This window comes from Sylvia atricapilla, chromosome Z (genome assembly GCF_009819655.1).
Source record: "Sylvia atricapilla isolate bSylAtr1 chromosome Z, bSylAtr1.pri, whole genome shotgun sequence".
Taxonomy (NCBI): Eukaryota; Metazoa; Chordata; class Aves; order Passeriformes; family Sylviidae; genus Sylvia; species Sylvia atricapilla.
The window spans coordinates 81,122,333-81,148,665 of NC_089174.1; the positions used below are offsets into that span (position 1 = coordinate 81,122,333).

General features: G+C 41.0%; 1 protein-coding gene across 1 annotated transcript in view; it reads left to right on the forward strand.

Annotated features, from left to right (window-relative positions):
- Positions 1-8,322: 8,322 nt before the first annotated feature.
- Positions 8,323-26,333, forward strand: part of HOMER1 (homer scaffold protein 1) — an 85,570-nt gene continuing 67,559 nt past the window's right edge. The window contains exon 1 of the mRNA XM_066338894.1: positions 8,323-8,406. Coding sequence (XP_066194991.1) covers positions 8,402-8,406 — 5 coding nt within the window. The 5' untranslated portion in view covers positions 8,323-8,401. The remainder of the gene's footprint in view (positions 8,407-26,333) is intronic.

Below are 26,333 nucleotides of genomic sequence, written 5' to 3' on the forward strand. Positions count from 1 at the left end.
GTGTACTTATCCACTAAGAAATTCCTTAATTTTAATCTTACTCCCATGGGCCAGATTGTTAATATTAATTACTCAGATATTAATATTAATACTCAGATATTAATATTCTGAGTATTACATGTCTAGTTACACAAAAATTTACCAAGTTTCAAATACATTTGGCAGAATCACAGAAAGGGTCAGGTTGGGAGGCACCACACTGGGACATGTGATCCAGCCTCCCTGCTCCAGCAGGGCTGTCCCAGAGCACATTTCACAGGATTGTGTCCAGATGGTGCTTGAATATTTCCAGTGAGGAAGACTCCACACCCTCTCTGGTCAGTCTGTTCCAGTGCACAGTCACCTGCACAGTAAAGAGGTTCTTCCTCATGTTCAGGTGGAATTTCCTGTGCATCAATATCTGCCCATTGCCTCTTGTTCTATTGCTTGGCACCACTAAGAAAAAACTGAATCCATTGTCTTGACACCCTTCAGTCAGATACTTACAGACACAGATGAATGAATAACATTTTCCTTTACCATAAAAACTTTGAAATAAAATGTACTAGTGTTTAGGAGTTTTGCTTAAGAAATCAGAACATTTTTGTTAACAAGGACAAGGATTAGCTTAAGCTTTGCAATATGTATATAGATATTTACTTCAAAACTTTTCTATGAAGGTTTACAATAGGAATAACTGAAGATGCAGTTTTTAATAACCAGGTTTTTTAAATACAGTTTTTAAGTAAAGCATCTTATGAAGAGCTGGTCCTATGTACTTTGGCTCTGGAAACCAAGTGCCTCCCTCTCAAGTCAATAGCATTTATGTTACTGGTAAGCCATAAAAGTTGACACTCATGTTAAAATGCAGGTAAGCCAAGAGATGGACACATTTATCTGTGCCCATACATACCTCTTGAATAAGTCTAAGCTAAAGGTAGAAGTTCAAAATTAGAACAATTTTAAACAGTAATCCACAGTGTTGCTTTTATATTCAGTACCACCACCACCAATTTTCAAGCTGTACTTGCTAATGTTTTTTAATGTTGTAATTCAAATAAAATAATCTTTCCAATTTTATATTTGCGGGCATGTTCCTTCTCATCTTCTGTTTTATTATGGTGGTTTTCAGGCCAGATGTTTTTTCAACCAGTGTCACAGAGGCAATGAAACAGAGATCCAAAGGGAAGCTGCCAGCACCTTATCTATGAAGAGGCTACCACCTATCCATAATACATTACACCAGCTTAAGGCAAGTTCAGTCTTTGTTGTGCACTGTGTATTAGTACCGTTTCTTCTGAATAATTTATAGTTGTTGCTGTGCAAACTGGGTTAGTATTAGGAGACCTAGAAATGTCGGGTTTCAGAATAACCTTTCTACTGGTGAAAGTATTTGGTGTGAAATACTGTATTAAAGGAAGAGTGAAATCTTTTGAAAATCACTGAAGGCAGGAAATGCAGAGTTAAGGTTGCCATGGAAGCCTTAACTCTACACCTTTAGGCAGGTAGTATACTATGGGTTTAATTACTTCCCTTTTATCCAACTCTGTATGGGTGTCCTTTTTTATGTGAATTCTAATTATATTGAGTGCTACTTATGATACATATTAATAGTACTGGCTACTCACCAAACATCAGAAATCAGATGTTAACTGTGGCTGACTATATCTGGCACTCTTATATTAAAGTGACTGTATGATATGTAGCTAGAAAATAGTATTATGGCTAGCTTTTGGCCAAGGAATTAAAATGCAGGTATTCTGAGTTAGAATTGCACAGTATAGCCATCACATTTCAAAGTATCATCACATGAAGAGCAAAATCTTAGAAAACACAAGTAATCTACAAGAGGTAAACTGAAAGCAGTAACCTCAGTATACTTCAATTTAACCCATATAATGGTGCACTTCTTCAACAAGTTGTGAAAATAAACCAAAAACTTTTGTGATTTGCAAATGTGTCTTCTTCTCTCCAGCAGTTCATACTGCACTTCACAGGATACAGCTCTTGCCTCTTCTCCTCCAGTTTCCTTCCCAACAACTTGGTGAGCAGTATCAAGCCTCTGCAAAGCCTGCACTAGGCTACAAGCCTGAATATTCTCTTGCCCAATTCAGAATTCCTGCATCTGCCAAATAAAGGGGCAGGTTTATGTGAGGTTGTGTCATCTTTTAATTTGCTATTCTCAAAGGAATGCAAGGAATGCACAGATGCTGAACATTAGGAACCTCAAGTCTCAATAATGCTTTCCCCCCCCGCCACTCCTCCATCCTTCTCATACATACTCTCTGAGTACTCACATATAAAAAACACAGTGATTATTTTACAGTATTTTTATAATCTTTCAGCTGAAACCACAAAAACTGAGTGATGTCTCTAGGTAAACTTGGTGTAATAAGACAGAAACCACAAGTTGATCTAATCAGTCTAGTCACATAAACTGTGCTTTGCGTGTGGTCAGAAAAAGCACTGAAGGAAATAACAGCCACTGATAAACCTAAGTTAGAAATAAAAGCATTAGTCAGGGATCAGTATCTTTAAAAAATTCCAGTAGGGGTGTACTGCCACAGAGCTGTGTAGGAGATGTGCAATACATTTCTGGTGGCAAGACAATGAAATGTTGGAAGTGGGTGCTGGAAAATTAGCATTCACTGGCAACAGCACAGAGTTAGAAATATTGGACCATAAGGCATCTCAGGGAATTATGTCATACAGTTGCTTTCAAAATCAGATCTAGTCTTAGTTTGAGAGTACCACATTTACTTGAATACAAGGCAACACTTAAGTTTCTTCATCTATTCCAGGACAAAAAACAGTGATTGTAAAATTGGGCCAGAATCCCTCCAGGCCCACCTGATATAACAGTGAAGTTTATTCTAGACTGATGAAAATGCAGACAAAAACCTTGGGCTCAGGGAAGAGGATGACATTTACTCTCCTCCCCTCTTTTCTCCACTTATATATTATCCTGCAAGGGAAAATGATGGAGAAGTGATCCCACTCACTGAAAGAATCATTTCAGTGATTCTGAAATGTGTGGAGAGGGAAAATTGTGATGAGACAGGAGAAAAGAGGGCAAGAAGAAGATATAAAGGGGTAGGAGAAGGAAGGAGACACTAAACAGCAGCAGTGGATGAGAAGTGAGTCTGAGGTGCTGGCTCCCTTACCTTCAAAACACAACCTTGGTTTCCTTGGGGACTGTAGAATTTAAACTCACCTTGTATTGAACAAAGAGTCCAAGCAAACATAACAAAAAAATAGCTGATGTAAGGAGGAGCAGTAGTACCCCAGCCCAGAGCCATGGAGGAAGTAGTATCTGCAGGCTGTGAGTTGCTGTAGCAAAGATGTCTATGTCCTTAGTTACCTCTACCTTCTCCCAAATGGAGTCAGAGATGGCTGCCATCTGTGATTACTTTTCAGTCATTGCTTCTTTTGCACCCAGTCCTTGTTTAGGAAGGCTACTCCTGAAGGTATGAGCTTCTTGAAGAGCAACAACCTTTGGAGTACCAGAAAAAACCTTTATAAAAGGTTTACATTTGTAAATTCTTCTGCTGTTTAATAGCTCTTTTTGCTCCTTTGCTTGTATTAACCTCACTCAAAACATTTGGAGAGCATAATAATATGTCATATTGGATTATACTTTCATAAACCAAACAAGCCAATTTTTAGTTTTCTATTCTCACATAATTGCTCTGAGGTTCCCAAAACAACCCTTTAACAGTTTCTTTCTGGTATTGCTGCAGCTAGAATTCCTTTGTTTTGAGTGTGTCAACTAGACCTGAATAAACAATTGCAGTTCATATCTTTTCACTGCTTAATATAGTTTAATGGGATTCCCTTGTCTTTTCCATGGGAATGATAGCTCCTAGCCAGTGTGCAATCAATCAGTGTGGTACAGATCTGGTTTTGAATGGAGAAAAAACAGGTACCATGCAAAGTTAGGCAAAATGCAGACCTTTGTAGTGCTTCGTGATGTTCCAGCTCTGTACTCCTGCTCTTCCAGGACTTTGAGCAGGCCAGTGGCCATGTTGATACACAGCAGGCCTGAGATTCAGACAGCTCAGCCATCTGGGGTTTTTTTCCACCTACAGGTATCCCACCGAGAGACTCAAAGTAGCATTCCTTTCAGAAATACCAGTAAGTGCTTCCAAGTTTGCAGGTGTTGCCCCAGCTGGCTGACCATCCTGGGCAACAGTGTCAGAACAGGGCTTGGCATCTCAATCGCTGGCTATGAATATACACGCCAGGCATATGCTATTTCAACTCTGCAAAATAACACTCTTTCTCCTGCACCACCCTGTGCTCTGCCTTGCCTGAAGCCATCCGTCTCTTATTTGATTGTGGCATTACTTGGTTTTTTTGTGAAGGAGCAGGCACTGAGCTGCTGATGGTTTCCAGGCATGCTCAAGACTGCCTCCATCAAAGTGCTCTAGACAAAGAGCGTTCTAAAATAGCAGAGGAAAAACCCTAAAGCAACTAACTTAGAGCAGAAAGTCTTGTCATCACTGCTAAGATTCTCCATTTTATCACTTTAGTCTTCAAGATGAGGTGATTGTGTATTTCTCCTATTAATATCTATGATTACTCACCTGGCTTGCTTACTTTGTATCTGTATGTACAGTTCTGCCTTGGCTGACATAGATCACCATGTTTTTGTATCATATATTAATTTGGGGAATGGCAGGACAGAAAAGGGATTTCAGTAAGCTTGCCAAGTATAAACAGAGGCTTTTTCCACAAGGCAAATAATGTTAACTCAACAAAATCAACCTGGAAAGTAATCAAGATTGTAAAAGGGTGTAATTGAGACAAAGCTTAAATCTTAGAGAAACCTATCAGAACTGGAGGCAGTGCAACAATAAATATGGAAGCAATCAATTCGGTAGACTTTCTGCACTTAAATATAATAATAAATGAAAACTGTTTAAATGAAGAATTAAAAATGAAAAAAACATCATCAGATTTACTTGAAATGAAGCTTTCTTTGTCCCTGCAGTTCTGTTTCCCTGCCTGGGATCTTATCTGTCCCAGTACTCATATTTTATTACCTACAGAAGTGCATGAAATATACAGCTCATTTATTTCACAAGTCAATAAAGACATCTTTGATATTCCACATGTTTCTTTGTCCATGATTCTCTTCACACCTCTGATTCTCAAGTGAACACACTATTCTTTACCCCAGGGTTCAGTGTGTATTTGTATTCTTTTATATTTTTTCTCTTTTATCTGTATTCTTGGGGATTTCTGGGTTTGTACCCATGCTGCAGAAAAGTCTACTTCATGCAAGACAAATATGTGAACAAGTTGAAAGGCAGAGACAGATGGAATCATCTTTGTGATATCTAAACAAAATACTGTGAACATAATGAAATACTAAAGCATTTGCATTTGTGTGTGAGCTTGAGCTGAAAGAACAAAACTGATGCAGCAGTTACTCATATATGAAATTAAAGCCTTAGTTTCCTTGCTGTTGACCTGCCATTACTGCATGCAGAGTATCATTTCAGACTTTTAGAAGCTAATGAATATAGCCTCCTAGCTACCTGACATCAGTAAATAGGTATATATAAGCTACTTGTTGTTTATGCTTGCCTAGTTAGCATTAATTTTGATCATTTTCACTCTAATCATATAGAAGAAGGAACAGTTGTGGATCTCCATCTTCCCCCCCCACTTTGAAAACAGAGAGTACCTCCATTTTATGATAGAAACCTGCACACATAGTTTGATTTTTTGTGGAAAATACATACAACTTCATGTTTCAGAGCTAGGAGGGTGAAGTCCAACTGCAGCAATTGCAGCCCAGCGAAGTAATGCAGCTTCATCATAACTATGCAGGTTCTGAGCATTGCACACAACAAACCTTAGACTGTTGTCACTAAGACTAAAGTTTTTTTAACTCAGTGCCTTCACTTTAGCTTATGAGGTGGTGTGTGGGAAATGAGAAATGGGCAACTGAGGAAGCTGTTATCTTCTGCCTCGTGAGGCAGTATGCCTTGCTGCTACTCCCATAGTAATGATTCATGCTGGGTTTCCTATGAATGTTTGTGATTGGAGAAGGTTTGCCTTGATATATAATTTGTCATCCTTGCTTTTCCCATAGCTGATTACTTTTAGAGGTCAAAATGTTGAAACAAAAGTCTGTAAAAAATGCATCTGTAAATTAAAATAAGTTTTGGAAATGTGCATCCTGACTCTGGGAAGATCAGTTTGTTAGGTGAATGCTTTAGGTGTCTTATTCTAGCCTCTTCCTGGGATACACTTGGTCCCAAGTAACAGAGGTTCTATGAGAGAAAAAAACAACTCTTTGCTAAAAGCAACAGCTTTAACATGGTTGGTTTTATCATGCTTTACAATTCTGTAACACACACTGGTAATATTCTGGACTTCTTCAATTTTTATGTGGAGATTGGTATCCAGTATAGTATCAATATCTTCGTCTTATGCTTATTGTAATTTAATATGCCTCTGGTAGCTACAACCTCACTTAAGCAGAAAATACCATGAAAATACTGGAAGACATCCTAGCAAGGAGCATCTTCCACATGGGGCATCCCAATGACACTGGAGTAGTTGAACATCATGTTTACAAATTGAGGGAATCTCAGGGAGTTAATCCAAGTATTTGCAGAACCTAAGATGAGGTATATTTCCGCAAGATAGTACATGGTTCTGGAGCTTGGGCAACTCTGATGGGTTAGAAGTGTACTGTTTGCATGGCACGGCTGAAGAACTCAGCCGAATATTGTAGGTTCTATCTAGCTTACAGTGCCAGCTTTTTCTTTTCGATAGTACTAGCGTGGATGTGCTGGAATCTACATTTTTGGGGGGACAATTTTAGAATGGCTGCCGCGTCGCTTCCCCGTTTTTCCGGTAACGCTGGCTGTGTTCAGTGTCTGCAGAGTGTCTGCAGAGCAGGGGGACGCGGGCCCGTGTTTTGGCAAGGCGGAGGACTGGGGAGTTGCAGTAGCCACGTTCCAGAGAGGGCTCCGCGCCGCCCTCGCCCCTGACTCCATGACACCGGCTCTCCCCGCCTAGCCGCCGGGCGCGGCGTTGCCGTGGAGACGGCGCCGCAGGGGCCGGGGGCGGGAGGAGGCGGCCCGGGCGCCGCCAGTACCCCGAGCCCTCCCCGCTCCGCTCTCCCCCCGCCGCCGTTCCCTATTATAGAAGAGCTTCCGGCGGCGTGGACCACTCTGACATCATCCTCCGCACCCCGGTGACGTCAGCGCCGGGAGCGGGGCGTGACGTCGGTGCGTAGGGGAGCGCGGTGACGTGTTCTATTTAAAGCTCCCCGGGCGGAGGATGGAGGCAGAGCGAGCAGGTGCCGCCGCGGGCAGGAGTGCGCTGGCCGCGTGCGGCGCGGGGCTGTAGGGCAGGGTGCGGCTCCACTCCGCTCTTCTGGCCTCTTCCCTCCCCGTTCCCTGGGAAGGAGGAGCGGGACGGAGGAGCGGGCTCCGCGCGGCGGCTGCGCCTGCCCGCCGCGAGGGGACGAGCGGGCGGTGCCGGAGGTGTGAGGCGGAGGCGGGGGATGCGATCGGGCACAGGCAGCGGCTCGGTGGCGCCGGAGCAGCCGGGCACCGCCTGAGGCGGCCATCGCTCCCTCCCTCTGTCCCACCGGCGGGGCTGAGCCCTCGGCCCCGTCGCAGAACAGCGCGGGCTCGGCGGCGGCAGCCCCTCCCGCAGCCCGCTGTCAGTGACCGATCCACCGCGCCCCAGGACGATGCCCGCCCGCTCGCTGCAGAAGAAGGCGTGACGGCGAGGAGCGGGCCCGCAGCCGCGGGAAGGAGGAGCGGTGCCCCGCATCTCCGCAGCCGGGGGTGGGCGGGCGGGCGGATCGGGGGAAAGCGGCGCCCCGGGGCCCGCGGGCGACGCGCGGCCGCAGCTCGTCGGTAGCGTCCTCTCGCCGGGAGTCCGATGCCAGCGCCGGTGCCACGGCTCGCTCTGCCTTCTCGGGAAAATGCATCCGTGCCCGCCACGCTGCTGGCGGCGGTGCTAGGGGGAGCGGCGGCGTGGAGCTCTGTGCGCACCGCCTGCCCCATCCCGCTCCGCCTCTGAGGCACACGGAGCCCTCCGCGGCCGCGCACGTCCCGGCGAGAAGCGCCGCAGCTGCCGCCAGTCCCTCGCGGAGAAGGCGAGCGCCTCCCCGTTCGCCTGCAGGAGGGGACCCATCCACCCCCGAAGCCGCCGCTGCCGCCCGCCCGGGGCCCGGAGCCGCTGCCTGCGGGCGCCCGGCGGGGCCGGTGGCCATGGGAGCCCGGCCCGCGGGGGGCGCTCCCTAGGGCGCGGGCGGCCCCGCTCGGCCCCCGGCAGCTGCGGCGAGCCCAGAGCAGCGGCCCCGCCGCCACGGGGCTGCAGAGCTGCCGGCGCGGCGAGGAGCGCCCCGGGGACGCGGCACCACCGGTGCCAGGCGCTGCCGGCCGCCATGGGGTAAGGATGTCGCGGGGGCCGCCGGGCTGGGGGTGGGAGCGGCCGCCCGCGGAGCCGTGGGCGCTGCTGCATGCGCACGGAGTCGAGGGGTCTCGGTGGCGGGGTGCGCCAGCAGCAGCGATCCTGCTGCAGTCGGTGTCAGCCCGGTGAGGGGAGAGCAGTGCGAGCCGTGAGGGGCGCACCGCGGTCTGCAGAGGTTTGTCTCCGCCGTAGCCACATCGGAATTCTGGAAGAGCCGTCTCGGCTCCCAGTTCCCCACCGTGAGGACCTTTCCCGGGTTGTCAGGCAATGTTCAGTCCTGAAAACGAGTGCTTTAAACTCAGTGCGCTCGGATGAAATTCCAGAACAGCGAAGGCTCGGTTTCACTCTTCTGGAGTCTTCAGAGAATATCCAACAACGTGGGAATTTTTCGATAAATTGAAGGCTTTAAGGAAATCGGTTTCACACCAGGTTCCCTAGTAAACTAGGGAAACCACTTGAGAGCTTAAGGGAATGAGAAGGAATAAAATCTATAAAATTAGTCAGATGTCATATAAATTCATGGAAAAAAATGTGACATAAACCTGTGGAAACTTTCTACAGTCGTATCCTTAGGAATTTGTATCCTTGATTTAAAAAAATAGTCCGTGCTACCGGGCTTGTCTGACAGTGGAATGGAAACTCATCCATGTTCCAAAGCAACAGAAACATGGTATGATCTGGCGAACTGCAAGGTGGAGGTAGATTTTCGGAGCATTAGCAAGTTGCTGTTTTAATAAAATTTTATGATAATAGTTCAAAGTCTACAAAAGTTACAAATCATGTCATTTGTATTTTGTCATTTAGGAATTCAGATATGAAATTGGCATGTTACTATGGGAGTTACAGATGTGTCCCGAGGCTGTTTAGGACATTTGAATTCTTCAATTTATTAACTTCCTTCCATGTGTGGTGATAACAGCTGCATCTTTGTCTCTATCCTATCACTAGGGGTCACAGGTCAAGATATACAAGGAAATGACTCCTTGCTCCTTAGGCTAGTTTTTATTTTCTGTGTCTTCTGTTTCACTAAAGAATTCAAACAGAATAAACCTGAACTTGCAGCTGTCTGCATATTCAAGGAAGTGATGTTTCTCCCACAAGTCTACAAGATACTACAATTTTGGGGGATATATGGTTAAAATTGCTAGGATTATGTAAAATTAAAATAATGGAAACTTTCTCATTGATTTAAAATAAATACTGTGTTTGTAGATATTTGAGTTAAGCATATCATATTACAAATCCACTGAACTGTTGAAGAGGAGCAAACATTTTGTCTCCAGAACTCCAGTTCTGGTGTTTTAGAGCCATAGCTTTTTAATAAACAGTACAAATCCCAATCTGTAGAGAGCTGAAATAATCTTAAAACACACAATTTTTGGTGTGATGACTTGAGTAGTATCTTGGCACATTAAGGTCAAGAAGACTAATTTGCTAGCAAGTATTTTAAAGACATTTTTGACAGTATGCTTTGGGGTATTGCAATATAGAATTCCTTTGCAGACCATCTTCTGATAAGGAGGACATACCCTGAAATATAGGAATGTGTTACTGATAAGCCCACAGCGCTCTAAATCTGAGTGAGGACACCCAAGCCAGGGCCAACATCTACTTAGTGGATCCATGGTTAAGTATCAGACATTTGTCTGATTTATCTGATCAAGCAGTCTGATTTGTCTGATCAAGCAGAAGTCTTGATTCCACAGTTGTTTTGTATTAATTTATAAAAGCAAGTGTGTGTGGATTTCAGAGTATTTCTACACCAGGGTGCACTGGGATTTTAATTCAGGTTAATACTATATGCTCTACTAAGGTCTAAAAACTGAGTATTCTAGAAGAAAGTTGCAAAATCATTGGTAATTCAATGTAGCTGGGTCACACGATGGTCTGTGTTTTATATTCAGTGTTTAATGGGTACTGCTATGCTGTAGCTTGTACACAGATCTTGTAGTACCTGGCTGGTGGAGAGCTCACCTCACCATTGCAATGGTTAGAGCACAGGGAACTTGGGGGAGGGAAGTTGGCTTGCCAAACCATCACGGGCTTTCTTAGTCTCATTTTATATAATGAAGAATTCACGTTCTGCTGGTGTAGTTCAGGCTGTTTGGCATGTGCAATACCATCAGGCAAGCCAGGTAATTATGCACTGGATGTGTGGTGGGTACCAGCTGGTGAGTAGCTGGGCTTTGGGCCAGTGCTGCTATTAAACATTTTTTTGGGAAACTAGAAACTAGAAAAATGTAGAGTAGTTTAGGACACTTTCTTAGTGCTGTGTCCTGTATGTCTGTGCATGTCTCTCCTCTTTCAGAAGGTAAGTGTATCAAGCCCTGTGGATTACACAGGCCAGGCACACAGGATGTCCAGTCTTGTTTCTCTATCTGCCAGTCTGTCTCACTTCTCCTGGTTTGTCATTCCTGTTGCATAAAGACAAGACCTTGTAAATAGTTACTGTTAGGTGATATAACTACAGTGGGTAACCTTTTGTTGGATTGACTACATACATTATAGCATTCTTTCATAGGGAAACAGGGATTTTGTGTAAAAACTGTGTTCTGTCCTAGTAGATAACATGTATTCATATGTTCATTGTCAGTATGGCACAGTCTTCTTAGAGCAGAAGTCTGCATTAAAATCCTCAAAAGCTCTAAAGCATACTCAGGATTTATATTGGCAGCTTAGGGTGTTGTATGCATTGACCAGGTAAGTATTGTGTTACAAGTTGGAACTGTTGCTGTGTTTTTCTTGTCATTGGTACTGTTTGTGCTTCAGTCTGTGAGCAAGGGAAGTATAGACAGTGATGCAGTTGTGTTTAGGTTGGAATGAATACACTTCTTTCCAGACATGATGGGGAAGCTGCACAGCTGTGAATTCTGGTAGGGATGCAGAAACTGATGTCTTAAACATAGCTGATGTATTAAACATAATATCTAGTATTAATTCCTGATTTATTGATGGGTAGTCTCTCCATAACAACTTCACATGATGGCCTTTACATGATGGCTGCGGATAAATATCTAAATTTGCTACTTGTTTTCCCATCATTCTGGCTGAATTGTAAGGAATTACATGGTAAAAGCTTCTGGAAGATGTGCTCATCTCTGTCATGTCATGTTAATCAAGGTGTCTTTATAAAGGCTTTATCTTCAGCTTTATTTGACTATATTTAGTATGTTATCTTTGTAAAGGTGGTTGTGATACATGTCAGTTTGAGATGGCAGAATTAGAATACTAGGGCTCTTAAGTTGGCTGGAAAATATTGAGAAAAATTAGTATTTTAGGATATGCTTGTTAGTGCTGCACTTGCCTAGAAATAAGTATTTTAACTTTTGGTAGTCTGCAACTACCAAAAGTTGATCCACTCCTAGATCTTACATTGTTAGGAGTATGTGCAGTTAGTAAAATGCATTCCTTTAAAATGGACAAACTACAGTCTTGTCCTGAAGTGTTTCAATTTGCTTTCTGTATCTGGGTAACAAGACATGAGCACCAAAATGCTATTGGGTGCCAGAAATATTACCGATCACTGAATTTGTCCAGACTCAAATTCTTTAACCTGTTTTCTTCCCACAAGATTTAATGGTAGCTTTCCCAAAACTTCATTTTAGCAACACTTCCATCAGCTGTGCTCCACAGAAATACTGCAGATAGTAGAGTGGGAAGTGTAGCTTCTTGGCAGTGGTTCAGCTTTACTGCAATTCCTGGCCATCTTGCTGTCTCAGGGGTAAAATGAGATGCTTATTGTGTGAAAGCAATGGCAGCAAAGTAGTTTATGCTGTCTTCTGTAGCAGAATGGAGAGTCTAACAAGTTCCACAGGTAACACTAACAAAACTTGATTATTTGTAAAGAATTAGTAATATATGAATGCCAATACAGGCTGCATGTAAGTCAGCCTGAAATGGCTGATGAACTGTTTTTCAGAGAACAATATGTGTAGACCTCTACCATACTTAAATTATATCCTGTCACAGTCACTTTATGACTTCAAAACAAGCATGGGGACCTGAACCAGATATTCTGGCCTGGCAAAACATAAAGAAGTGTTCTGATCATAATGGAGGGGTGATTGCTGATCTAGTATTTGTAATGAGTTAAGGTTGCAATTGATCTGTTTTGGTTCTTCCTTGCATTATTAAGATTTTATAGGCCAGCCCTCTAGGAAAAATCCTACTTCTGCTGAAAATAAACATTTCAGTCCTTACGATTCATCATGTTGAGATTATTTTTGTTCTCAGTGTCTCAAGGCAAGCATCAGATGTGTGTGTCTTCTTGTGACTTATTTTTCCAAAACAGTGCTTTCTCTACCACAGTTGCTATTGTCTTTGCAGGACTCAACTTGATGTTGAGCCAGTATCCAAAAAAATACACAGTCTTGGAACCACAGAGATTGCAATGGCTTGTACTTCTGTAACAGGTCAGCGCTTCTAATCAGAGAAGGCAATGACACTTAACTAGAGCTGAACAGAGTATTTCTGCCTGCTAGTTAGTAGAAGTTTTAAGTAGAATTCAGCTATCACTTTTATGGGAATTGCTGTTGCAAAATATTTATTCTTTATGATTGTATCATTAAACTCTAATTTGATTTAAGGCTCTTAGCTAATCACTCTTTAAATCATTGCCTTTCAAATCTGTGTCTATGCACTAGTATACTTCAGAGAAGAGCATTATCTTATTATGCAACTCAAATTTTCTGGTAGTTTCTCATTAGTATAGGTGCCTCGGACATTGTTTTAGTTGAGGCTATGAATTTCCAAGGTATTCTGGACCATATGAAAAATGCAGATAGTTCAACCTGATTAGAACTTAGTTTTTCTTCTCATTTAGATATATGTAATTTGGAAGCTGTTGAGGCCTAAAGTGATTACCAAGGACTGAGGTCTCTGCTAGTCCAGAAGTTAAAAATTAAGAGGTGCTTAGCAAGGAAACCAGTGTGGTGTATTCATACCCATCCAGGCTGTGACTAGATCTGGAAGGAACCTTGCATGAGTATATATGCGTTAGTGACTGTGTTTTACCAATGTGCACTTTGTATCTGAGACAGTTTTGCATTGGAGAAGACTCTCAGGCTTTCCTGAGTGTGTGGTTATGGTGTTAGTAACAGTTAACTGTGACAGTGAACAAAGAAACAAAATATTCTGTATTATTTAAGGTGGGAAAGAACCCAGAGTCCACCTCTTCTTCTTTTTTTTCCTTTTTAAAGATACTATGAAACATATATTTAAATACCCTATTTAAAACCCTATTTAGGTGAAAGCTTTCTGTAAAAAAAAATTTGAAGCATGTGCTTTCTAGTTCAGGGGTTTGTGCTGTTCTCCCTGCAAGGCTTTTTCAGGTATATTCAGTCTTAAAGGTAAGGTATAATGGGTCTGAAAATATTGCATTATGAAAAATCTGCTTTTATATCCAGTTTTGATGGTAGACTTCTTTTCTCCCTTCTGTTTCAAGTTTTGTATATTTCCCAAGGCTCAGCCATGTGAGATCCACCAAAATTAGTATTGTGTTCAGGACAGAAATACTAGAGGAGAGAAGAGGCTAGAGGGAGCTGTGGGTATATTCTACCTGGTCCTTGCACAATGCAGTGTTGAGCTCTATTTTATCTACATAGGGTCCTGGTAGTGGCATTACTCCATTTGGTGAAATAATGGAACTGTGTTTCAATATGACATTGATTTTCTGGGCCTGCATCACAATCATGCTTCTGGCAACAGACTGCATTCTGATATGCTTCTTTGGTGGCAACTGGTGATGAATGCCAGTCATCGTTAAAAAATTAGTCTAGGAAGATACTGTTTAAACATGCAATAGATGATGCTGGATTGTCAGATAAGCATATATTGACATTTCCAGTAACTAGTCGTGGTTTCCAGCTTTTTTAGTTAGAGTTATCAAGTTAGCTAACTTAAGCAGGCTACATGACTTGTTTTCTGTAATAAGAGGGGAGAACTTGAAATACATAGCTCCTCTCACGTTTTTCTTCTTCTTCCACATACATGCAAACGATTCCCAGGCACTGTTTTGTTGATGTTTGTGGTTGTGCTCTTTGCCAACATCCCGATTATCAAATTTTCATGGCTCTTGCCACCATATGGTGGGACCCACAGAAGAGAAGCACTGCTGCTTCTACTTGCCTACTGCAGCAGCAATGCTTGTGCAGTGGGCTATGTCAGTACTGTAACCTAACTGACTGCAAATACAGGTGTGTGCACAACGGAAGGGCAACTACAGGTGGCAGAGACCTTTTACTAGAGCAGTGTCTGTTTATTCTGGTTAGAAATGTTTAAAAAGGCCTGAACTCAGACCTACCCCTGTTAAACTTTGCTCCTTGGTTTTGAAGCTCAAATCTGGAAAGGTTTTTTTGTGACTATCCACTAGGCTGAATCTCAGTTTTTTGAGAAATGGTATTTTTTTCCCCTTCGAATACTGTGTTCTGTAGTAAAACAAAACAACACCACAGCCAAACCCAAACAAAAGAAAACCTGCTAAGCCCAAACCATAACAGGTTATATTGCTGGGTATAGAATTTTGGTATTTGAAGTGCTTTTATATTACCTATTCTGTAAATAGTATGCTATGATCTTGGATCCATAGTTAATCTTAAAGCTCATGTTGTTATAGGACATATCATGAGATATTCCCTGAGTTTTGAGAACTGAAGAATAAGCTTTAAATGGTCAACACTTTACAGTGGAGTGTTGGTGAGTTACATCATGTTTGATATGTGTTCTCAGAATTCTTAGGCATACTTCTTAGGCCTGGTCATTTCCAACAGACTGCTAGCCCTGGCTTGTCTGTACAAAATTCTGAAAGAATGTACTATATGATATTGGAGAAAACACTATTTTCTCCAGTGTGACTTACTGTGGAGTACGCAGCCATGGCAGGTATCTTAGGGTACTTTTCATGCTAACAAAAATCAGCATATGCAATAATATGTGCTGTGTATCTCTGTTGTCAAATGACTGTATGCAGTAAACTGGGGTCCTGAGGAGATAGTTGGATGATTTGCTTTAGCTATAACAGCTGTGCTTTTGCACTACTTGGGTTTTTCACTGACTCTGTGTGACTAAAAAAGTAACCTGCAATTAGATAGAAACTCTTCTGTTGGATTAACTTACTTTCAGTTTCTGGATACTGATTTCCAGATGCTTTTACGATGTTTGAGTGTAGGTCCCTTTTCTACATCCAGGTGTATGGAAATACTGATTTTCATCAAGAAACAATTAGCAGTGCTTAGGAATAGATTGTGTCCTGCTGATTTGAGTCCTAGGTACTCATGGTTCTCAGAAGTACTACACAACTCATATAGTATCTCTGGCTACACGACAGTAAAACTCAAAAGATCTTGGCGAAATTTTCATGGAAAAGACACAGGTGCTGAAGTACATGATTAAATAATAGTCCATTTTGACTGAATTTTGTGAAATGAGCAATGAACACTAGATTCCCTAAGATAACCTTATATCTGAATGTAAATGCTCCCCATGTCTCTTACAATAGATCTTAATGGGCACTTGAGATCTGAAGTAGTTTTTACTGAGAATTATGTATTTGGTGAGCTTAAATGTGACATAGAAATTTAAAAAAAAACCAACAGAACTTCCTCTTTTGTCCACATTATTTATAGTTTTTAAAATCAGAATGCAACAAAAGCTAGAATAGTTTTATCACTGGGATGGAATGATGAAGAGTATTATAGGGTCCTTTTCAATATGCCACTTATTGTTAGCAGAACTGGAGAATTAATATTATTATGGCATGAAATTCTTAGATAAAGAAAGACAATCTGCTTCTTCCACAATTGCTCTTACACAGAGCACTTTTACTTGGCATTAAAATATATTTAAAGAGTCCTTGTCTTTTCCTCCTTAGTAGCAGCAGCAAATCCAACATTTAAAGAATTCTGCTGATCTTGAGTGCTCAGAGATGGACATGGTACTCCTCAAATCACTTGCACTAAATCAGCCTTTACATATAGAATCCACATCTAGATCTTACAAAGGTTGCCTTGCTCCACCATTGTGTTTGTCTTTTTGTCTTGGTACTTCTGCCACTGTATAATGTTTTTTTAAAACTCAAGGCTTTCCTTATTCAGGGAATCCTAAATAATTTTTTCTTATATCTATGCTGTTCGTCTTCCTGAATAACTGTTACTCTTCATATGTGTAACACTGGAAAAATTTTTGCAATTAACTGTGGTATGAGTACTTCATGCTCGTGGCGTTCTGTTTACTATATTAACCAGTCTGTCTGTAAACACAAAACCTGTAGATGAGTGAGAAATGGCAGTTTCTGCTACATGGACTAGTATGGCTTCAGTTAAGCCTCTTTTAGATATAACCATGTGAGCACCTAAGTGCTCCAGTTTAGGAAGACTACAGCATGTTTAGCATATACCTGTGAAATGTTTTTAAATGCAGCTTTCTTTAAAGCTGACTTTTCAATGCAAGCATTCTGTAAGTAGCTAATGAACCTGCTTGGTTTTGGCCAGTGTTTATTTGTTGCTATAGGAACATTGGGGCTTAGTTTCTTACATTTAATAGCTGTTCTGATATTTATTCACAGGTGGGGGTGAGGGAGGCTTTTCTAGTTTTTGTTTCACACATAGGTTTTGAAGGTATGGAACCCTACCAGTTTGTTCAGGTACTATGTAAGGAAAATTGTTCATTAAAAAAAGTCACACTGAAATAACTAGCTCTTAACAAATACCGGTTCTTGCTCTTTGATTAGATGCTTCTTAACTGTAGTAGCATGCATTTATGGCTGAATATTTACCAGCTTTTTACTGAGCTGGTAAATATAGGCCTCTAAAGTAGACAATTTGAGCCAAAACTTCTGCACAAACTGTATGGTATCCATTTTTTTTTTCTCAGTTTGTCAAAATGCTAAGCAGTGTTCTGAGACCTGATTTTTTTAAATTATTTTCATCTGAGTAATGCCCTGACACCCACCTGCTATCTTGGGGTTAGAACTAAGGTTGTAGTAAGTGCCTTTCAGAAGTATAAGCTAAATTTTGAAGTGTTGTTTGCAAAGTGGTTACTAATCTAATTCCAGTACAACACATAATACTTTGTCTTTACCAGCCTCCATCAGCACAGTCAAAAGTAAGCTGTCAGTGAGGAAACGTTTCTTTACCTTATTTCAAAAGCAATACCTGAGGGTAGTACTGGTGCTGTTTTGTGTTTCCAGAACTGTCATCTTCACAGAATCATATAATGGGTAAAATACAAAGGGTCCACAGTGGGTCATGTGGTCCAGCCTCCCTGCTCAAGCAGTGTCATGCCAGAGCACATTTCACAGGATTGTGTCCAAACGGTTCTTGAATATCTCCAATGAGGGAAACCCACACCCTCTCTGGTCAGTCTGTTCCAGTGCACAGTCACCTGCACAGTAAAGAGGTTCTTCCTCGTGTTCAGGTGGAACTTCCTGGGCATCAGTGTCTGCCCATTGCCTCTTGTCCAATTGCTTGGCACCACTGAGAAGATGGTCTACCACTGGTCCATCATCTTGACACCCTTCCTTCCAATACTTGTATACACTGATGAGATAGTTTCTCAGTTGTTTCTTCTTGATGTTGAACAGTGCCACTTCTCTCTGCCTTTCATCATAAGAGAGATGCCTCAGACCCCTCATCATCTCTGTAGCCTCCACTGGACCCACTCCAGGAGCTCCATGTCTCTGCTGTCCTGAGTAGCCCAGAACTGGACACAGCACTCCAGGTGAGGCCTCACCAGGGCTGAGTACAGGGACAGGATCACCTTCCATGACCTGCTGCCAAGGCTCTTCCTAATGTCCCCAGGATCCCATTGGCCTTCTTGGCCACCAGGACACACTGCTGGCTCATGGACAGCTTGTTGTCCACCAGGAGCCCCAGGTCCTTCTCCTCAGAGCTGCCCCCCAGCAGGTCAGCCCAAGGCTGTGCTGGTGCCTGGGGTTGTTCTTCTCCAGGAGCAGGACCCTGCACTTGCCTTTGCTGAATTTCAGGTGTTTCTTCTCTGTCCATCTCTTCAACTTGTCAAGGTCCTTCTTCAGACCTTCTTCTTCTGCACAACTCCCTGGGGTATCAACCACTGCTCCCAGTTTAGCATTATAACTGAATTTGCTGAGGAGAAATCTGCCCACTTATACAGGTCAAGGATGACGTTAAACACTTCAGGGCCTAGTATTGGACCTTGGGGGACACAACTAAGGACAGGCCTCCAACTTTGCCACTCATTGTGACCCTCTGGGATCTGTCATTCATCCAGTTCTCAATCAATCTCACTGTCCACTTGTTCACTCCCCACTTCCTGAATTTGTGTATGAGGATGTTGTGAGCAATGGTGTCAAAAGCCTTGCTGAAATTAAGTAGGCAATATCAACTGCTCTTGCCTTGTGAGCAAGAGCATTCTCAGTGGAATGAACAGCCTGTTCCAGGTGTGGCTGTCCTTCTCTGCCTGTTGGGGCTCATCCCCAAGGCACAGCAGTTGGCACAGTTCCTTGACTGATGCTTATTATGCAGACCTGTCTAACTTTTCCTATGTCAGCTGCTGTAGTGGGCTGTGCAGAGCACTCTTTGCTCCATACACGGTGTGTGTTCATACTAGTATATTTAAAAAATGGATTGTGCCCTTTATCATTGTTTTGCATCTCACTACAGTGGAAGGTTGCCTGACAGTGCAAGGCACGTCAATGGGAGAGACAGGATTTGGAGCCATTTTAGGAATACCTTCAGTGATCCAATGAGCAAACTGTGTTACCTGTCAGGAATGGTATTTAGGCCTCAGAATGTTTAGCATAAGTGTGTGGTGAGCAATCGGGAACAGACATGAGACTCCCAGTTACAGGTCAGTACTGGTTCAACCTCTGCATCCAAAATTCAATAGTGTTTACTTGGCTGTAAGTTATCACAAGGGAGAAGATTACTGGCATGGTAATAATATGCTCAAAGTGAATTAAAGAGTCTTTATAGTTCCTGTAGTGCTTAATGGGTGATTCAAATAGATTTATTATTTATGAATATAAAATTAATTTGCTTACCTTTCTAGGAGTCTAATTCAGTTCCTTGATACAAATAAAATCATCCAATTCTCATCTTTTGATGTGGACCAGTGATTTTTTTTTTTTCCTTTGAAACTCAGCATGCAGCAGTAGCACTCTGGTTGGCAAATTGTTTGAAGATCAGGTGCTGGTGATGAAATGCATGTCTATTCAGTCCCTCCTCATGCAAGTACTGATACTTCAATTAGGGCTGCTGCAAGCATGGGTTCAGCTTTGAGGTATCTGCAGCCAACATATGGTTGTGCTAGTGGTTTACTTCAGGGTGTTTATTTTTGAAGGTTAAGTGCAGAAGCTCCTAAAAGTGACTGTTAACTGACAAATTCATAATTTCAAATATGGTGTTTGTGGGTTTTAAGCTGGAAATGAAAGGCATGAAAAATGCCAGGCCCACTAAAAGAAAAAAACTTTTTCACATGGAGTAGGCATGTCAAAATTAATAACTTGAAGATGTGGAAAAAGATGGAGTGGAAGTGGTTGATTGTGATTAAGAAGTGGTAAGGAGGTGTGACTGTTTCTGTATGAAGCTCTACAGGGAGGCAAAATGGAAGTTCAGAGCCAATAAGGAGGTGAATTAAAACTATTAAGAAGTGAAGTTGCTAAAGACTGTGGTGCCAAATGAGGAAACTTCATTTTAGTACAGATGTATCTTTGAGACAAATTCCAAATGTGGAGTAATAGACAAGGAAGATGTGTATTCATTTTTTTTTCTGCTGTTAACAAATTGTCTAGACACCTAGTCTTAATAATAACAAAATTATGACTAGTATTACATTAGCATTGTCTCTCAAAGTCAAAGATGATTGGAAAAACAGCAGTTAGACTAATTTTTAAATAGTATCACTGTTTACCATATAATTGCCGTTTATCTCAATGGAAACACATGATGACTTGATTGTATGACTTTGTATTTCTTCTATTATTTTCAAGGTTCCAGAATTCTCATCAGTCTATTGTCAAAAGCCCCAGCTTTGCCACTTTGCTCCATAGCTGTGAAATGCAGCCATCAGAACAGAAATTCTTGTCATAGGCAATGATGAGACTTGATAGACGATGCAAAATCACACTGAATGTCAAATCAGAAAATACTGTATTTACATTGTTTATTGAACTCTACCGTATTTTTTTGAATCTAAGATGATGTGGCAATCTAAGGGATTGCCACTCTTATTATTTCAGTGATTTACATAGCTTCACGTCCTAGTGCCATTCCTCTATTCTCACTTTTTCATACTGCAGTACCTGTGCATGGTAACACTTATGAGTGCTGCTGAAGGATTTTATTAGAGCTACTAAATTGATCTAACCAAACTTTAGAACAGAGGGTGTTGATTTACGGACAGTCTTATGCTTTCATGTGAGGACAAAGCGAGGAGTTTCAGTCTGTCAGTTTTCTGAATCTGCTGCTCTGGGTGGTATTTCTACCACTGCTGTCTTATGACCCTTAAATCCCACCAACCACGATGATTAACATCAAAGACCTTGTGAGGTGCTGTTTCTACCTATCTGTGCCTCAGTAAGAGCACCTAAGTGGCCCCATGCAGTTTGGCTTAATTCTCACCTTGTTTAGTCAGCATCAATTGGTCTAATTATTTGTGAGTGGCATAAACAGCCCTTATCACAAGCTGAAAATTGTTTTGCAAAGCAAACAACTTAACTTTAGATCTTTAAAAATCCATAAATTATTTTGTGAGTGTTTGTGAAATGTGAGAAGAAAAATATGCAGGTCATGAATAGGCTCGCATTTTGGAAATTGCAGAGATTGAAAATTACGTCTCGTCTGGAGCTTTCCTGCTCATTTTCCTCATCCTTCTCCATGCCCCTGGAAAGCAGGTGCTGCTGGGCCTGCTTATAAAGCCTGCCTCACTAGCAGTGTCTCTGGATCCCAAAGCAACTTTATGCTCTTGCTCTCTTTGCCTCTATTATTTGGAGAGCTGTAATTGTGCTGCTGGTGTACAGGGTTTAATTTTTTTCTCTCTCTTCTGGTTGGTTCTTTTTGTTTTTGTTTTTGTTTTTTTCCTTTGAAATTGTAGCTCTTGTAATGGTTCTGAAGACTAGAGATATTGTTCCTGAGGACCATGTCTAGAAAATTCCTATTCATTTAAACTCAAGAAAACTGCTGGTGCAGGAAGACAAGAAACTATGACTTAATTATTGCATGACTTTGTATTAAAGTACTACGTGAAGTAACAGTAGAAATTCAAGCTAAGCAGATAAACTACTTAATGCTCTCTCTTAAAATATTTGCATGAGTTCTCTAAGAGTAGTCTGACTGTTGGAACTCCATTGCAGGCAGATTTTGGATAAAGATTGCAAAGGAAAAATTGTCTCTGTACAGAATCAAGGAACTAGGGGAACTGACAAGAAAGCCTGGTTGTGGATTGCTTCCAGGCCTATCTAAACTTATTTTACTAACAAGTATGAATAATGGTAGTTCTTCCTTTCTGCTTTCTTCTCTTTTCTGCTTGTATAGCAAGTGTGGCTAAGTTGGATTTCCTTGCTGTAGAATAGTGAGAAACAAATATTTTTATACCGTTCATTGCCTGTTTATTTCTTATTTCAGATGCAGCATAGCTTAGCTTACTACATGTAAGGGCTTTTGCAGGAATGTTAGTATCTAGACTTCTTTCAGAATTTTCTCATTACACTGTCATTTCAGGATTCTTTGTTCATAGACTAGAACCTGACATTGTTTTTGGGGTTTTTAAATTTATTTCTGATAAATACTTTTAGTGACTAGATATGGAAAATAGCTGTACAGCTTTAAATTAGTTGTCTAGTTCCAAAGACAGAACTCATCTCTTGACTTCCTGACAAGAATTTTCAAACAAAGCAAATTCAAGAAAAAAATGCAGTTTTTTGCTATCATAATTTCATAGCATTTTCACTGTAGATAAATATCTATTCTAAAATTCAACATAACATAATTTAGGAAAAGAACATTTCATGCTCTTAAGTCATTAAAAGCTAATGGTTAGTTCTATCCAATTTTGTAATTAAAACAAGTTTAAGATAAACATTTGTTCTAAGACCACTGAAACTTTTGTCCACTTGCTGCACAATTTAGAGGAATAATTACTTAGGTACCTAGGAAAATTCTGGAGATACCTATATCCCTGGAATAAGTTCTAAATTGAAGTGAGAGCATTATGAATATAAAGCTGAGTACTTTGTAGTACACTTTTTGTTACCTCATTTGATTTCCAGAATTCTCACTTGATTCTTGCTATTAAAATGAGCTTTTCAAGGTTGTGTGGAAGGACAGAAATGGAAAACCTTAGAGAGATGGGCCACCATTCAGCTGTGGGAGTAACTTTCACAGTCAGTGATAAATTATTGCTCTGAAATGTTTCCTGCAACACTTCAGCTGGTTGCCTACCTGCTGAGCTTGAGCAGCATATGATAACAGCATATGAGGGCATTGGAGAACAGGCATTTAATACAAACCCAGAGAATTGCAGAAGTGAAAGCAAATCCAGTTTATTTTTCTTCTTTTTTAAAAAAAAAATGAGTTTAACACTGCCCTATACATAACCTCCAAGTACTTTTTTAATCTTTAGTATAGACAGCTTTATGTTCACTGTCATTATATGAAAAATTTAAGAGTTTTGTTGGAATCTTTCTTTGCTCTACTATATAAGCCTTAATTTTAAGTACTGGGCACTGATTTGTCCTCAGCTTTGCAACTCTGACACCTTCTATGCTGCTGATGTTACTAAATCTGTGAGACTGTAATGTCTGTCCTGTCCTACCATTAAATGTAAATCTGTGCTGTGGAAAAAGCTCTTTACTCTTCGAAAGTTTACTAAGAATCTTCATGAGTCCCTTATGAATAGGAAGCTCCGACAGAAGAGGAATGAGGTTAGGTAAGCTTTCTCATTTGTCTTCATGTTTGTTCAATGGCAAGAGCTTTTTTTCCCAAGGTAAGGTAATCCTGACTCTTGGGCTTTCATGTGATGGCAATACATTTTAAGTGCTGCCAGTGGTTATCCTCAAGTGTCTATTTGTATGAAACTCCCCTACTCCTTTTCTTTCCCTTCCTTCTCTGGAAGGTACAATGTGTGGGCTTGCATTTGGTTGAGATTGGCACATACAGAGTCATCCATTTGTTCATCAAACAGACTATTATATAGAATTGCATGCCTGTAGAATTGTTAATGTTGGAAAAGACCTGTAAGATAGCTGAGTCCAACAATCAGCCTAAAACCAGCACCATAGTCACAACTAAAACAAGTGCCATATCCAAATATGATGACTCCACCACTTCCATGGGCACCCTGGGCACTCATAACACTTACCATAAGTATTATTTTCTTATTACATACTCTAAACCTCTCCTGGTGCAAATTGAGAGGCCATTTCCTCTCATCCCATCACTTCTCTTTAGGAGAAGAGACAGACCCCCACCTGGCTACAACCTCCTTTGAGATAACAGTAGACAGTGATATGGTCTCCTCTCAGGCTCTTTTTTTCTTCAGGCTATATTCCCCCAGCTGCCTCAGCCACTCCTTGTATGACTTGTCCTCCAGTCCCTTCACGAGCTCTTTTACCCTTTTGAAGATGCCATCCATCTTAGTGGATGTACCAAAATGTTACCAAAAGAAATTGATTTCAGAAATACTTGAAGTTATCTGCTTTCCTGACTTGTCTGCTATGTAATATAAAAATTATATTAATTGATGCAGTAATCACAGTTGAACAATTTTTCTGCTAATGAAAGTCCCTAATTGTTGACTTAAGTAGAGTTCTGTCTGCTCGTAGGCATCAAATTTAACCTTGTTTGTATAAAACAATATTCTTTGCATCTAGCTGTATACATATATGTTTTGTATATACTTCTTAGTCACAGTAAAATGTTGCAAGGTTATAGTTTGGGTTTTTTTAGTAGGTATTTTTTTTTCTTTTCAAAAGTGTGGGGTGTTAAGCTATGCAACTAGAGTGCAACTTTTTAATCTCTGTTTCAAATGGCTCACAGATTTTCACTAGTCTATAGAGACACTAACATTTCAAAGATAATAGATTTCTGATAATCACTAAATTATTTTCTACTGATTTCCTATACCTTATGTCTCTTTAAGTACTGTGCAATATCCTACTTCAGTCTGAAACAAATTCGTTAAAACTTAAGGTCCTTGAAAATATAACGGACAGTATATGATTATGTTTCTGGATAAAGTAAATTTATTTTTTACTTAACCTAATGGTTTAGTGAAAGTCTCTAGATAATTTTTCTCCCCTCAAATCCTGAAAAACAGCAGGTATTACTTGTGATGTTGTGCTGACTCCTAAATGCTTAAAAAGCTAAGGTTAAAAACTGATTCCTAAATGGAAACTAAATAACTTAGAAAAAAGCTTGAAGGCACTGCCTGTGCAGTGTTAAAGTCTGTAAAGCTTATATTTTGAACTTTATAGGTAAATAGGCAGGTATGTGCATTAACTGATAACTGAATACAGAAAACAAGCTTTTTTCTAGCAATTGTCTAAATGTTTGCTGACTTCAAATAAAATGTTTGCTGATTCAAACCCAAAACATAACAGCAAAAACATGTCTAAGTATGTAGGTGTAGAACTAGATAAACCATTGGTGGAATGGGAGAGATTTTGATTTGGTCACTTGATTGCAACTTCTACTTCCTTGCTATCTTAAAGCTTGTTTTGAGATATGAAAGTTGTTATAGTGTGTGTACATTTTACATGAAAGTTGTATATAAGACAAAAAGCAAAATCTGAAGTCATAGTCATTACACAAGTCCACTCAGTGTGTTCAACTTCATAATTTTAATTTCAAGATGGTATTGTCAGTTACTTCCTGTCCAGAAAAAGACTACATTTCAAAACAGTTTCCATGCAAAAAAAGCCAGTGTTATGCAATAATTTTCCTCAAATGTGTACAATTTTTGTCAGACCTCAGAGCATTTTTGTGAACATGGAAAATTCAGTGGTTTCCTGTTACTTTGAACTGTTTACAGAGCTTGTCAACGCAGACTCACTAAACAACACTGACTGTGCTTGGACACTGTAGTGTATGAATTAGTTTTGACTGGAGGTGCACTTTTAATCACTCTCTTAATTTCTTTTCAGGAATCTCTTCTCAAGCTGCTTAGAGTAAAAAAAGCTTTCTACAGCTTCAGAAACAAGCAAGGGGAGAATATTTTTAAGACTAGCAGGACATGGGGAGAAAGCTGTGGGATTAGTATGCTGACATTTGGAAAAAGCAAAAAGGTCTTTGTCTTATCCTAAATTTGAGGATAATCAGCAAATGCCTGAAATTCCATGTGCAATGTTCATGTTGTCTGGCCTGGGGAGAAGTTTCCTTGGATGACATCTATTATAGAGGCTCAGGATTCAGTGTATGCGGAATGACCACCTGCAAAACGTGTGATGCCTACTGTGGGGGCTTGCAGTCCTCAGGACTGCCACAGACTATGTGCTGAGCATGCTGTCTGTCATGTGGCAGGGTCTGCTGTGCCTGGGGCTGTAATGGCATGAGGACAGCTCACTTTTTGTCCAGTCTCCACCATTCCAACCCGCTTGCAGTGTGGTTGCACTCCCATTTTGAGCTCTGGGATATTGTCCTGGTTTTGTCTGCCTGTGACATTGTCTTCCTCCGAAACTCTTCATATGAAACCTCATGGAAGAAATCGTGCTCCATTTGCAACAAGAAAAAATCTGCAAGGCACATTTTGTTGAACTTGTTTTGGAAGGAGTCTTGTATGTGGACTCCATATGCATCAAAGCCAGGAAGACTGGATAATGCACTGGAGTTTGTAAGATCTGTGTTGGAAAAATAGACATTGACATGAATCTCATAGAATTTTCACTATCAACACTGAGCTGAGTAAGAACACCCCATCACACATGCTTATTCATTCCC